The 13,307-nt window shown below is 42.9% G+C and overlaps 1 protein-coding gene across 1 annotated transcript in view; it reads right to left on the reverse strand.

Moving 5' to 3' along the window:
• Window positions 1-10,955, reverse strand: part of BRWD3 (bromodomain and WD repeat domain containing 3) — a 164,250-nt gene extending 153,295 nt beyond the window's left edge. The window contains exons 1-4 of the mRNA XM_021080763.1: window positions 10,694-10,955; window positions 10,509-10,567; window positions 10,276-10,305; window positions 9,812-9,871 (exon numbers count right to left, since the gene is read on the reverse strand). Of these exons, the coding sequence (XP_020936422.1) occupies window positions 9,812-9,871; window positions 10,276-10,305; window positions 10,509-10,567; window positions 10,694-10,724 (180 nt within the window). The 5' untranslated portion in view covers window positions 10,725-10,955. The remainder of the gene's footprint in view (window positions 1-9,811; window positions 9,872-10,275; window positions 10,306-10,508; window positions 10,568-10,693) is intronic.

Raw genomic sequence — 13,307 nt, forward strand, 5'->3', positions numbered from 1 at the left:
CATCAATAAAACAGGGAGTAATGATAACCACTTCATATTATTTGGAAAACAAAAAGAAAATCATTCATTCATGCATTTATTTATTCAGACATTTGAAGTACAGGGATACAATGGAAAGATTAAACTGCTGCCCTATGAGAACCCATAATCCCAATGGGGAAAACAAATTAGTACACAGAAAAAAGTCAAAGCTACCAGTGCCTAGAGGTTTAGTACAAAGAGCTAAGGAAACAAATAAGTACAGTATCTAATTCGGCCTGGGGGTAGGGGTTCATGTCCCGTTTCACACTTGAAGTCTAAGTGAAATTTAAGAAGACAGACAAAAGGAAGAGAAGGCATTCCAAGCAAAAAGAAAGGCATCCCCAGCCTATAAACATACTTTGCACAATTGATTATTACATACTATCTTCTCAATGTTTAAGATTCTTTTCTGCAATATTAAGTTAAGAAAAAACAATAAAAAGACTACCCAAAGTATTATCTGATTTTGAAAGGAAAAAGTGCAAATATTTGTACAAAAAATAACAGAGTTCCTGTCATGGCACAGCAGAAACGAATCTGACTAGGAACCATGAGGTTACAGGTTTGATCCCTGGCCTCACTCAGTGGGTTAAGGATCCGGTGTTGCCATGAGCTGTGGTGTAGTTCGCAGACACAGCTGGGATCTGGCGTTACGGTGGCTGTGGTGTAGGCGAGCAGCTGTAGCTCCAATTAGACCGCTAGCCTGGAAACCTCCATATGGCCCTAAAAAGCAAATAAATAAATAAATAAATAAATAAGAATGGAAGAAAACATTTAAAAATTAGTAAGTTTATTTTCTGCTTGGTATTTTTGGTAAAATATAAATGTCTGTGATAATCCAATAATATCTGTATAATCTAAATACTGAGTTTTAATGTTTGCTGAATTTGAAGGAGGAGAATGAAAAAACTGGGCAGCAAGGGAAAGAAAATAGGCCTGGCCTCTCTGTTGCTGTAATACCACTGGTTAACAGGGTGGGCTGTAAAATGTTAAGATTTCCTATCACTTTCTTTTGAAAATATTAATCACTGCTTATAGCATTTTTTCTTTGTATTAATTTTAAGATTTCCTCAGGAATAAGACAGGCAGAGCAATCCACCTAGGGCTCAAATATCTCTGGGTTATACAGTCTCAAGAAAGCAATGAAAGTGCTATAATCTTGGAGTTCCTGCTGTGGCAGAGCAGGTTAAGGATCCAGTGTTGCCACAGCTAAGGCATAGGTCACAGCTGTGGCTAGGATTTGATCCCTGGCCCAGGAACTTCCACAGGCTGCAGGTGCAGTCAGAAAAGGAAAAAAAAAAAGTACTATAACCTTGAGGCCAGATGATATCATAAAAAGAACAAGGGGCCAACCCACATTCTAGAAGTTACTCAGTAGAGAAAGATTCAATAAAAGAACTCCGCGGAGTTCCCTAGTAGTGCGCAAGTTAAGGATCTGCCATTGTCACTGTGGCAGCTTAGGTTGCAGCTATGTCAGGAACTTGATCCCTGGCCCCAGAACTTTCTCATACCATAGGTACGGGGACAGGCTAGGGGGAACGGACCTCCATACCAGCTAGCAGATTACTAATCCAAAAAAATATATATCATGAAATGCTTCTAACAAAAGTTAACAAAACTGAACAAACAGTAACTAAGAACCAGCTAATTATAAAGCATCATGGTAGACACTAAAGGCATAAGAAAATGCCTTCAACAAGGTCATTTAAAATACAAGAAATAGGAATTCCCATTGTGGCTGAGTGGTTAGCGAACCTGACTAGCATCCATGAGGACAGGGGTTGGATCCCTGGCCTTGCTCAGTGGGTTAAAGATCCTGCATTGCCATGAGCTGTGGTGCAGGCCGAGGACATGGCTCAGATCCTACATTGCTGTGGCTCTGGCGTAGGTCAGCAGCTACAACTCCGATTGGACTCCTAGCCTGGGAACCTCCATATGCCATAGGCATGGCCCTAAAAAGACAAAAAGACTAAAAAAATAAATAAATAAAAAATAAAGGAGTTCCCGTCATGGCACAGTGGTTAACGATTCTGACTAGGAACCATGAAGTTGCGGGTTTGATCCCTGGCCTTGCTCAGTGGGTTAAGGATCCAGCATTGCTGTGAGCTGTGATGTAGGTCACAGACACTGCTCGGATCTGGCTTTGCTGTGACTCTGGCAAAGGCTGGCAGCAACTGCTCTGATTAGATTAGACCCGTAGCCTGGGAACCTCCAGGTGCAGCCTTAAAACAAAAAAACAAACAAACAAAAAATGGAGTTTCCATTGTGGCTCAGTGGTAACAAACCCAACTAATATCCACGAGGATGCAGATTAGATCCCTGACCCTGCTCAGTGTGTTAAGAATACGGTGTTGCCATAAGCTGCAATGAAGGATGGCACAGGCTGGCAGCTGCAGTTCTCATTTGACCCTTAGCCTGTGAACTTCCATATGCTGCAGGTGCAGCCCTAAAAAGCAAAAATAAATAAATAAATAAAATATTCTTAATATGGTAGTTTTATATGTCCCTTATAAAAATACTTTAAGAAAACTGAGTGGTGATAATTAGGTAGCTAAGAAAATATAAATTCTGGAGTCATAGTTCTTCAGATTTTCATGGGAGCCATTTAATCTCTCAGTCCTATTTTTTTTTTTTTGCCTTTTTTGTCTTTTCTAGGGCCGCACCCATGGCATATGGAGGTTCCCAGGCTAGGGGTCCAACTGAAGCTGCAGCTGCTGGCCTACACCAGAGCCACAGCAACTCGGGATCCAAGCCACACCTTCAACCTACACCACAGCTCACTCGTCAACCACTGAACCACGATGGGAACTCCTCTCTGTCCTATTTGTAAAATGTAGTAACCAACTCATTTGACCAGCATTTTCAATTAAGAAAATGTATTCTTTTATATTTAATTAATTTGGTCCAAATAACCTTGTAAAACATGCAGGGTTTTTTTTTTTATGTTACAAATGAGAAAACTGAATCTCCGAAAGGTAAAGCAACTTGCCCAGGATGGCTCAGCAAGTAATGACTATCTCCCCCAACTAAATTTTATAGCCTTTTCTAGTACCTGCAAAATCCTAGGTGAGAAACGTCACTAAGTTTACTTCAAATTACTATTTTGCTTCCTACAATAACCAACATCAGTAAAACTTTAACAAAAACAGATAGACTGGAGTTCCCGTCGTGGCGCAGTGGTTAACGATCCTGACTAGGAACCATGAGGTTGTGGGTTCGATCCCTGGCCTTGCTCAGTGGGTTAAGGACCTGGCGTTGCCATGAGCTGTGGTGTAGGTTGCAGACGCAGCTCGGATCCTGTGTTGCTGTGGCTCTGGTGTAGGCCAGCGGCTATAGCTCTGATTCGACCCCTAGCCTGGGAAACTCCATATGCCACAGGAGCAGCCCTCAAAAAGGCAAAAAGACAAAAAAAAAAAAAAAAAAAAAAAAAAAAACAGATAAACTAAACTAATCTTCAAATGTGACAATGGCGCTTTGACAAAATTATAAGAAACATTCACCCTGGAGTTCCCATCATGGTACAGTGGTTAATGATTCTGACTAGGAACCATGAGGTTGCATGTTTGATCCCTGGCCTTGCTCAGTGGGTTAAGGACCTGGCATTGCCATGAGCTGTGGTGTAGGTTGCAGACGCGGCTTGGATCCCGCGTTGCTGTGGCTCTGGAGTTGGCCAGTGGCTATAGCTCCAATTCGACCCCTAGCCTGGGAACCTCCATATGCCTCAGGAGCAGCCCAAGAAATGGCAAAAAGATAAAAAAAAAACTTAAAGCACGTCTTTAAAAAATGTTTCCAAGTCACCATTCAAATATATAAAATTTGTTGTGAGCCACACAGGAAATGGTATATTAACAAAAACTGTTCATTTAAACACACACACACCCCTCACTACTGTTTGTCATCCTCTATAAAGCTCTAAGGAGGAAGCAATAAAACAGTCACCAATTCAACAGGATCACCACAAATGAAAGGACATCCGTAACTATTTAATCTACCTTGAGATTAAAGAAGAAAATCTAATACTATTATGTTTTAAATAATTCAAGTATAAAGAAAAACTCCCAAATCAAAATTCAAAAACAATCACTCTGACTTCAAATCTCTCCCTGTATCACTACTTAAAATTCTGAAAATTAATTTAGAAATATTTTTATGGCTGAATCCCTGCCATATGGAAGTTCCTCCAGTACAGGGACTGAATCCTAGCTGCAGCTGCAACCTACGCCAGACCCTTTATTTAACCCACTGAAACCAGGCCTGGGATCAAATCCCAAACTCCGAAGCAAGCAGCAGCAGTCAGATTTTGTTTTTGCTTTTCAGGGCTGCAGCCAGGGCACATGGAAGCTCCCTGGCGAGAGGTCGAATCAGAGCTGCAGCTACCAACCTACACTACAGCCACAGTAACGCCTAACCCACTGAGGAGGCCAGGGATTGAACTGCATCCTCATGGATACCAGTTGGGTTCATAACCCACTGAGCCACAGCAGGAACTCCCTGCGGTTAGATTCTTAACCCACTGCATCAGAGTGGAACTACAAACTTAGAATTTTTTTGAATGTTATAATCTAAAATGTTACAGTTCAGCATAAACTGATAAACAGTTCATGAAAAGACTTTTTTTTTTTACAATTCAATATAAACTGACGAACATTTCACGGACTCATGCACTTCAGATCTTGCTATGTCTTGGCTGCAAATAGCTTTAACAAAAAAAAAAAAAAAACATTTTCCCTTGTGCTCCAAATCATAAGTAAAACAAGAATAAATCAGATTTAAGAAAGGAAAATAGGGATTTCTAAAATATGTAATAGTAATAATAGTAATGAAGTGTTGAAGAAATCCAATTATCTTAAATTCTCCTGGATAAATCAAGTTAGGCAATATAGAAGTTCAAGTGAAAGTAAACATAGGAGTTCCCGTCGTGGCACAGTGGTTAATGAATCTGACTAGGAACCATGAGGTTGCGGGTTCGATCCCTGCCCTTGCTCAGTGGGTTAACGATCCGGTGTTGCCGTGACCTGTGGTGTAGGTTGCAGACGCGGCTCGGATCCCGCGTTGCTGTGGCTCTGGCATAGGCTGGCGGCTACAGCTACGATTAGACCCCTAGCCTGGGAAAACTCCATATGCCGCGGGAGCAGCCCAAGAAATAGCAAAAAGACAAAAAAAAAAAAAAAAAAAAAAAAAGTAAACATAAGGACAGAAAGGCAGGATTTTTGTTTCAAATATATAGTATACATGACTATGCAACTTCAATTCAGTATTTTGATATCTTTGTTTATAGTCCTACACCTCATTATACATTTGTATTCTTTCCTTTTTATACCCCAGTACATCTTAAGTTTGAAGTGCTGCTATATAATTTAACATTTAAGATTGTACTACTTATTAACACTTTGCCCTAAATTTCAATCCAAAACACATAGCTAAATCAAAGATAACACTTTTTGACAGGAGTTCCCTTCCTGGTGCAGCAGAAACAAATCCAACTAAGAACCATGAGGTTGCAGGTTTGATCCCTGGCCTAGCTCAGTGGGTTAAGGATCTGGTGTTGCCGTGGGCTGTGGTGTAGGTTTTAGACATGGCTCGGATCTGACGTTGCTGTGGCTGTGGCATAGGCTGGAAGCTGTAACTCTGATTATACCCCTAGCCTGGGAACCTCCCTATGCCATGGGTGCGGCCCTAAAAAAAAAAATCACACTGTATAAATCCATTGTTGTAATAGCACTTTGAAAAATGCCTAGCCCAAGAAAAAAATCCACCTCTCCCACAATGAAGCTGCTCAAAATCTCAAATCAGATTTGAAACATTTATCAACAATACAACTGATGGGAGTTCCCGTCGTGGCTCAGTTGTTAACAAATCCGACTAGGAACGATGAAGTTGTGGGTTTGATCCCTGGCCTTGCTCACTGGGTTAAGGATCCGGTGTTGCGGTGAGGTGTGGTGTAGGTAGCAGACACGGCTGGGATCCCACATTGCTGTGGCTCTGGCGTAGGCTGGTGGCTACGGCTCTGATTAAACCCCTAGCCTGGGAATCTCCATATGCTGTGGGAGAGGCCCTAGAAAAGGCAAAAAGACAAGAAAAAAAAATACAACCCATGAATCTAGCAATCAAACACTGCACACTCAGTTTGCAGCCTCTATACTTCTTTTTTTGTTGTTCTTTTTAAGGCTGCACCAGTGGCACATGGAGGTTCCCAGGCTAGGAGTCGAATTGGAGCTGCAGCCACTGGGCTATGCCACAGCTGCAGCAATGCCAGATCTGAGCCGTCTTCGACCTACACCACAGCTCACAGCAACGCTGGATCCTTAACCCACTGAGCGAGGCCAGGGATTGAACCCGTATCCTCATGGATGCTAGTCAGATTCGTTTCCACTGAGCCATGACAGAAACTCCCTCAGCCACTATACTTTTCTTCCTTCTATTCAAATTCTTACTCAACCCTGTCTTCTGTTCCCTTACAAAGGAATCTATAGGTAGCGTACAGACACATGACTTAGCATAAGACCATATTATCAAAATGCAAAATCCCTAAAAAAATTGGAGCCCATGTGGAAAAATAAAAACCTAAGTGTACAATATAAAAGTTAAAGAGTTTCCTTGTGGCACAGTGAGTTAAGGATCTGGCATTGTCACTGCAGCAGCTAGGGTTGCTGCTGTGGCATAGGTTCTGGCCTGGGAATTTCCACAAGTGGCAGGCATGACCAAACGAAAAATTAAATTAAAAACAAAAACACCAAAATATTTATGTAAACTATAGCTAAAATCGAACAATAGAGTAAATTCTGTGTATGTAAAAATTAAAGATGTATAAGGAATTATAAAAAAACAATAAAACTTAAAAATAAGCTGAAATCAAGTAATGGAGGGATATACAAATGGATTTAAAAATTTTAAAAAAACTTTTTAAAGTTTAAGCTTCACTAATAATGGAGGAAAGCACTAATTAGATCAACTAAGGACTATTTTCATCTATTAAAGCCACCAAAAATTTTTAAATATTTTAAAAATTCATTATAAATACATAGATGGTGACATTATAAATTAGTACAATCTTCTTAAGAGCAATCTTACAATATATAACCAAAGCTATAAAATGGATGAGACCCTTGACCTGATAACTCCACTACAGAAATATAGCCAGGAAAGTTCCAGATGTGGCTAAGTGGATTAGGAACCCAACCAGTATCCATTAGGATGCAGGTTCAGTCCCTGGCTTAAGGATCCTGCCATGAGCTGTTGTAAGTCACAGACTTGGCTTGGATCCCTCATTGCCGATTTGAACCCTAGCCTGGGAACTTATGCCTCGGGTAAAAAGCCAAAGAAAGAAAGAAAAGGAAGGAAGGAAGGAAGGAAGGAAGGAAGGAAGGAAAGAAAGAAAGAAAGAAAGAAAGAAAGAAGGAAAGAAAGAAGGAAAGAAAGAAAGAAAGAAAGAAAGAAAGAAAGAAAGATGGAAGAAATATAGCCCAGGAAAACAATTTAAAAAACAGGGAAAAAGCAGAAAAACTACTTTATGCAAAGATGGAAGTAACCTAAAGATGCTCAAATGGCAATTGAGTTCAAATCAACTTACAAATACAATTGAATTTTTCATCACCATTAAAATAACAATAACTATTCAAATACAGGTAATTATATGTAAAGTGTTAAGAAAGTATAAAGCATAAAGTGGACAATGATAACAATTACATGAAAACATGCCTTTACAATATAAGGAAAGGAAATTTAGTAAACTGGGCTTTGTGTGTGCGCACAAGTGGGTTCGTGTGTGTGTGTGTGTGTGTGTGTGTGTGTGTGTGTGTGTGAGAGAGAGAGAGAGAGAGAGAAAGAATGTGTGTGGTTAGCACACTGTATTTTTAATTATTTTGATGCTCATTTACATTTTACCACTGTGAAGCTAATTTTTAAAAAGCTTTTTCCGGGAGTTGCCATCGTGGCGCAGTGGTTAACGAATCCGACTAGGAACCATGAGGTTGCGGGTTCGGTCCCTGCCCTTGCTCAGTGGGTTAACGATCCGGTGTTGCCGTGACCTGTGGTGTAGGTAGCTGTGGTGTAGGTAGCAGACGCGGCTCGGATCCCACATTGCTGTGGCTCTGGTGTACGGTGGCTACACAGCTCCGATTCAACCCCTAGCCTGGGAACCTCCATATGCCGCGGGAGCAGCCCAAGAAATAGCAACAACAAAAGACAAAAAGACAAAAAAAAAAAATAAAAAGCTTTTTCCTTTTAAGTCTCCTCCGCCACATGCTTAAAATGTTCCACTTAGAGACAAATAAATGTAAACAAAAACATTTTCAACATGCCTCAGAATAAAACTCTCTATCTTCAAAACCACATTAGTCATAAAGTGTTAAAACATATTGGTAGGCACTGTTGTATTTGCCCTTTTTTTTTTGGTAGAACAGCAGTCCAACAAAAAGTCTGACTACAAATTAAATAAATTGGTAATACATGCAGTTTTTCAAAAATAATTTATATCCATTTGAGAATTTTTTATCATTAATAGTACAGATGGTCGAGTTTATCCTTATCACAATTATTATAACATTTCCTGGGATTTGCAAAAATAAAAAATGTGATCAGGAGATAATGTAATAATTAGCATGGCCACATTATTGTAATTTAATAAAAAGAAAAATATCAAATGAACACCAAAGCAATTTAAATATTGTCCTGTTGAAAGGCATTTTAAATCATTTTATTTCTATTTACAGCCTATCATATCCTTCCAACTTTCCTTAACTTTTGTCTGATTTTCCTCCCGTTGGATCTTATTTGAAGGAAAGATAGCTGATTTTAGATTTTAGTAACATCACCCCTTTCTCCTTTCATTTCCTTCCAATTCACTGTGCCAGTGGCTAAGACAAGGGAACATCCTCCTAAAAATAAAAAGGATCACCTTTCTCTGTGTGTCAATGATGAACAGAAAATGCATTTACATTACGAATTATATTTATAGGAGGAAAAACAGTCAATCTAGTGCTTTTGGTTCTTTAATAAAGTATATTCTGTTTTAAAATATGACCATTGTTGTCTCCTTGTAAATCCAAAATCGTGTTTCATCAATTCTCAAAAAGGTCATAATGCATAGTTATTACTAGTGAAATTTTAACTGCACAAATGCGATTTAATAATGATTTGATGATCTATTTTCTAAAATCTGATATACAACGATTACGCTTGTATTACATAGCTGATTGTCTAAACCTGGCAATTTTTGGAATTAGCTCGACGCTCCCTATTATTTTAATTGTGTCCTTTCTCCCTAGTCCTAGGTCCGTCAACTCCCCTCCAGAACCCCCCTCCTCCCGTGCCGCTCCCCCCACTCCCCCCCAAAAAAAAAAAAAAAGACTAAGCCTGGCCACAGTTCCCGTATTTCAATCCAGGACCAACCAGAAACCAGTTTTCTTCCACTAATCCGGAACTCCGGGCTGTTACCAACGCTGTCATTGGCCAGCGTCAGTCCTTGGTACGTGCCCCAAGATAACCCCCTGGTTTCTCTCCCTTTTCCCCCTACAATGGGCCTTTCCCGATGTTTGTAACATATTCATAATCCACAATACAGCATCTCTGATAACCAGCTCACATTCTTCAAAGTTTTCGGGTGGAAACAAACAAGGCCAAGGGTACCCTTTCTCAGACTCGCCGGGAGGGGGGAAGGGGGCAGTTCTTCAGTTTAGCACAGAGATCACTAGAGCCCTGCTGGTAGAGGGGTCGGGGGCGGGTTGGGGGAACAAGGTGGGGAGGGAGTGGAGAAAGAGTTGGGTTAAGTTGAAATGAAAACTTTACTCACCAGATCCTCGAAGCTTCTTCGGTGCTCTCTCCCCTCCCAGTCTAAGCGGCGCGGAATAAGCTGGGGACCGGAGAAAAGAAAGGGGGAGGGTGGTGGCCAACGATAAAGGCCAAGCCTCTGCTCCCCATCAACCGACCCAGCTTGAGTCCTGGTCCTCAACCCTTTAGCGTCTTTATTTTTCTTGGCCTGATAGCTGTTGTCTCAGAGCTAGAGTGTGGGGAAAGGAGGCTGGGGAGGAGAAAATCCTGAAAAACCACCTCCCACAGGCATAAAGAGGGGACCTGTTAAGACCCCTGCGATATCCGCCCCTTTGAGGAAAGAAACCGGTTCACCCCCGTTACCACAGCTAAGAGTGCCCAGATCCTAGCCTCCCTCCCGGCCCCTGCCCTCCGCCCCAGACCTGCCCTTCCTTTCCTCCAGTCTCACCCCAACCCTCCCCACTTCTTCCCGAAGGGGCTCCGTACCTGATGCTCCTCGAGCTCCTGCACTAGCACCTGAGTAAAAGGGAAACACGGATATGAGGAGCAGCTCAGGCCAACTCATTCCTTCCTCCCTCCCCAGTTCGAACCCAGCTGCTGACCGTAGGGCTAGTCAAGGACGGCCTTTCCCTCACCCACAGCGGAACCGTACTCCCCGCTGACATGATTTCCCCTTTGGGACCGTTCCTCAAGACTCTAGATCTCCTTCCCCTGCTCACCTGGGCAGATTTGTTGCAGGGTCCGGACTGCAAGAATCTAGCGATCAGGTAATACAGCTCTGAAGAAGAGGGGGAAAAAGAGGTTGAGAAGGGGGCAAAGAAGAGAAATAGAAGCTTTTTCAAAAGAAACTGACAGTCGTCGCGCTAAGCCCCCATCCCCTTAGCCTCCGGACACAGCTACCCACCGGCTTCAATCTGGGTAGGTGCCGCCGCCATCCTTTTCCCGAGGGGTTTTGGGGGCTTCGTTCTGGAGGGGCTGGCGGGAGCGGGTGGGGGCGCTGCCTCTATTGTGGTGAAGCCCCCATGCCCAGGAGTCCCGCCGCTTCCGCCGCACTCCCCGTCCCAGTTTCGGTCTCTCTCGGATTCATCGCATCACGTTTCGACCCATAGATATTCTAGCCCAAGAGCTGAGGAGGCGGAGGAGGAAGGAGAGGGAGAGAGAGAAGAGGAGGGAGGAGCCGAAGTGGCGGAGGGGTGGGCGGGGGCAAAGGGGGTGGAGAGAGGGGAGGGTAAAAAATGTGAGAGGCCTGCAGAGTTCGTTGTTCGCCGCCAGAGGCACTGATGCACCCTCCAGTCTCCAGCTCTCTTAGAAGGCCGACGGTTGCCTAGCTACCACTCCAGGAAGGAAGGGGAGGTGCTAACTGACGGCTGACGCTCTGGCAGCCGCAGTAGAACTCGGTGGTGACGTTCCCTTCCGCGAACTCCAGAGTGGGTTGCCCTTCCTGTGAGGGTAGCCAGGCCCTTTCCTGTGGAGAACCTTACCGTCTGGCGTGGTGGTGAGGAATAGATGAGGAGCGGACTTGAATTAGCTGCTTGCTTCTATTTCCTCTCGGCACCGAAGAGGCTTTGGGTTTTTTGTCTGTCTTGCACCGAGAGGAGTCTAGCCGCTAAAGGATCTTGTGACTGAGAAAGAAAAAGGAGCCCCTACTTCGTTGTCTCTTGCTTCTCTTTAAGATGGTCTTTGTGGAGTTCCTTTGTGGCTCAGCAGGTTAAGGATCCGAGGTTGTCACTGCTGTTTTTCGGGTCACTGTTGTGGCGTGGGTTGATCCCTGGCCCCAGGAACTTACGCATGCCCCGGGTGCAGCCAAAAAAAAAAAAAAAAAAAATGATTTTTGTACCAGATGAAAATGCTGTGATACTTAGCAGTCCAGAGTGCAGGGTCCATATTGTTAAAGAAAAAGACCTGTTCTCAAAACGTCACCTGGAGTTCCTTCCCGCTGTGGTACAGTAAGTTAAGAATCCTGCTGCAGCAGCTCGGTTCTGCTGAGGTGCTGAAGCCAGATGGTGGGTACAAGGATCTGGAGTTGCCAGCAGCTGGCCCTAGAACTTGAAGAAGCCCCGCGGCGCAGCAGTTTTTTAAAAAGTCCCCTGGGGGAGTTCCCGTCGTGGCTCAGTGGTTGATGAATCCGACTGGAAACCATGGGGTTTTGGGTTCGATCCCTGGCCTTGCTCACTGGGTTAAGCATCCCGCGTTGCCATGAGCTGTGGTGTGGGTTACAGACGCGGCTCGGATTCCGCGTTGCTGTGACTCTGGCGTAGGCCAGGAGCTACAGCTCTGGTTAGACCCCTAGCCTGGGAACTTCCATGTGCCACGGGAGCGGCCCAAGAAAGACAAAATTAAAAAAAAAAAATCCCCTGGGGTGTACCCATCTAGCTCAGTGGTTGAAGAATAAAGAACCCCGCTAGTATCCATGAGGACACGGGTCGGATCCCTGGCCTTGCTCAGCGGGTTAAGGATCTGGCTTTGAGATGAGCTATGGTGTAGGTCGCAGACATGGCTGCCAGTGTTGCTGCGGCCATGGTGTAGGCTGGCAGCTGCAGCTCCAATTCAAACCCTAGCCTAGGAACTTTCATATGCCGTGGGGGTGCTGCCCTGAAAGCCAAAAAAAAAAAAAAAAAAAAATTTCAGGAGGAATTTTCAGTCAGATCAGACATGAAGCATATTATTTTTTCCCCTTCTGAATGTTTAACATGCCATATTTGTCCATTCTTATAGGAATTTTCAATTGTGTCCTCAAATACTGGCATAAACGTAAATAAGTATTTTATGTTAACCATGGGTTTTTATGTATTATTGCATATCTGTATGCAAGAGAGTTTTATGCAGGTGTGGGGCAACATGTTATTTAATATATAACTCCAAGCTTGGTATTGACTTTCAGTATTTGGTTACCGATAACTTAAGTGATTGAAGCATTTGTAGAGTAGTTGACACACATATAGTAAACATGCCCTACTTTCCCTTACTTAATACCTGTTCCCTCAAGCTCTGACCAAAAAAAAGTAATTCATAAAAGCTGAACCTGTTGAGACCAAAAATGTTTAAATTGCTTGTACATTTACATTCTGATTTGAAGATTCCCCTTTAAAGTTAGGGTTGGAGTTCCTGTCACCACAGTTACAGTGAGCTGTGGTTGTAGGCCGGGAGCTACAGCTCAGATTTGACCCCTAGCCTGGGAACATCCATATGCCCTGGGTGAGGCCCTAAAAAGACAAAAGACAAAAAAAAAAAAGTTATGGCTGGATTCTTAAGAATTTTATTTCCTTACTCAGAGCTCAGTCATTGACCATAGTGGGCCTAGAATTGCATTACATTGACATAAACTTAGCCTAGGTTGGTTAGCTCTCACTCTAGTCAACATTTTCCCCTCAGAAAAAATAACCACACATATTTGTGATATGATAGGTCTATCTTTGGTCATTATGCTATAGTACTTGATGAAACAAATGCCATCAACTGAAAAATATTAGATATTGAAAACCTAGATAACTCATTGACAGTAGGTTAGCAAAACACCA

Source organism: Sus scrofa, chromosome X (genome assembly GCF_000003025.6).
Source record: "Sus scrofa isolate TJ Tabasco breed Duroc chromosome X, Sscrofa11.1, whole genome shotgun sequence".
In the NCBI taxonomy this organism is placed as follows: Eukaryota; Metazoa; Chordata; class Mammalia; order Artiodactyla; family Suidae; genus Sus; species Sus scrofa.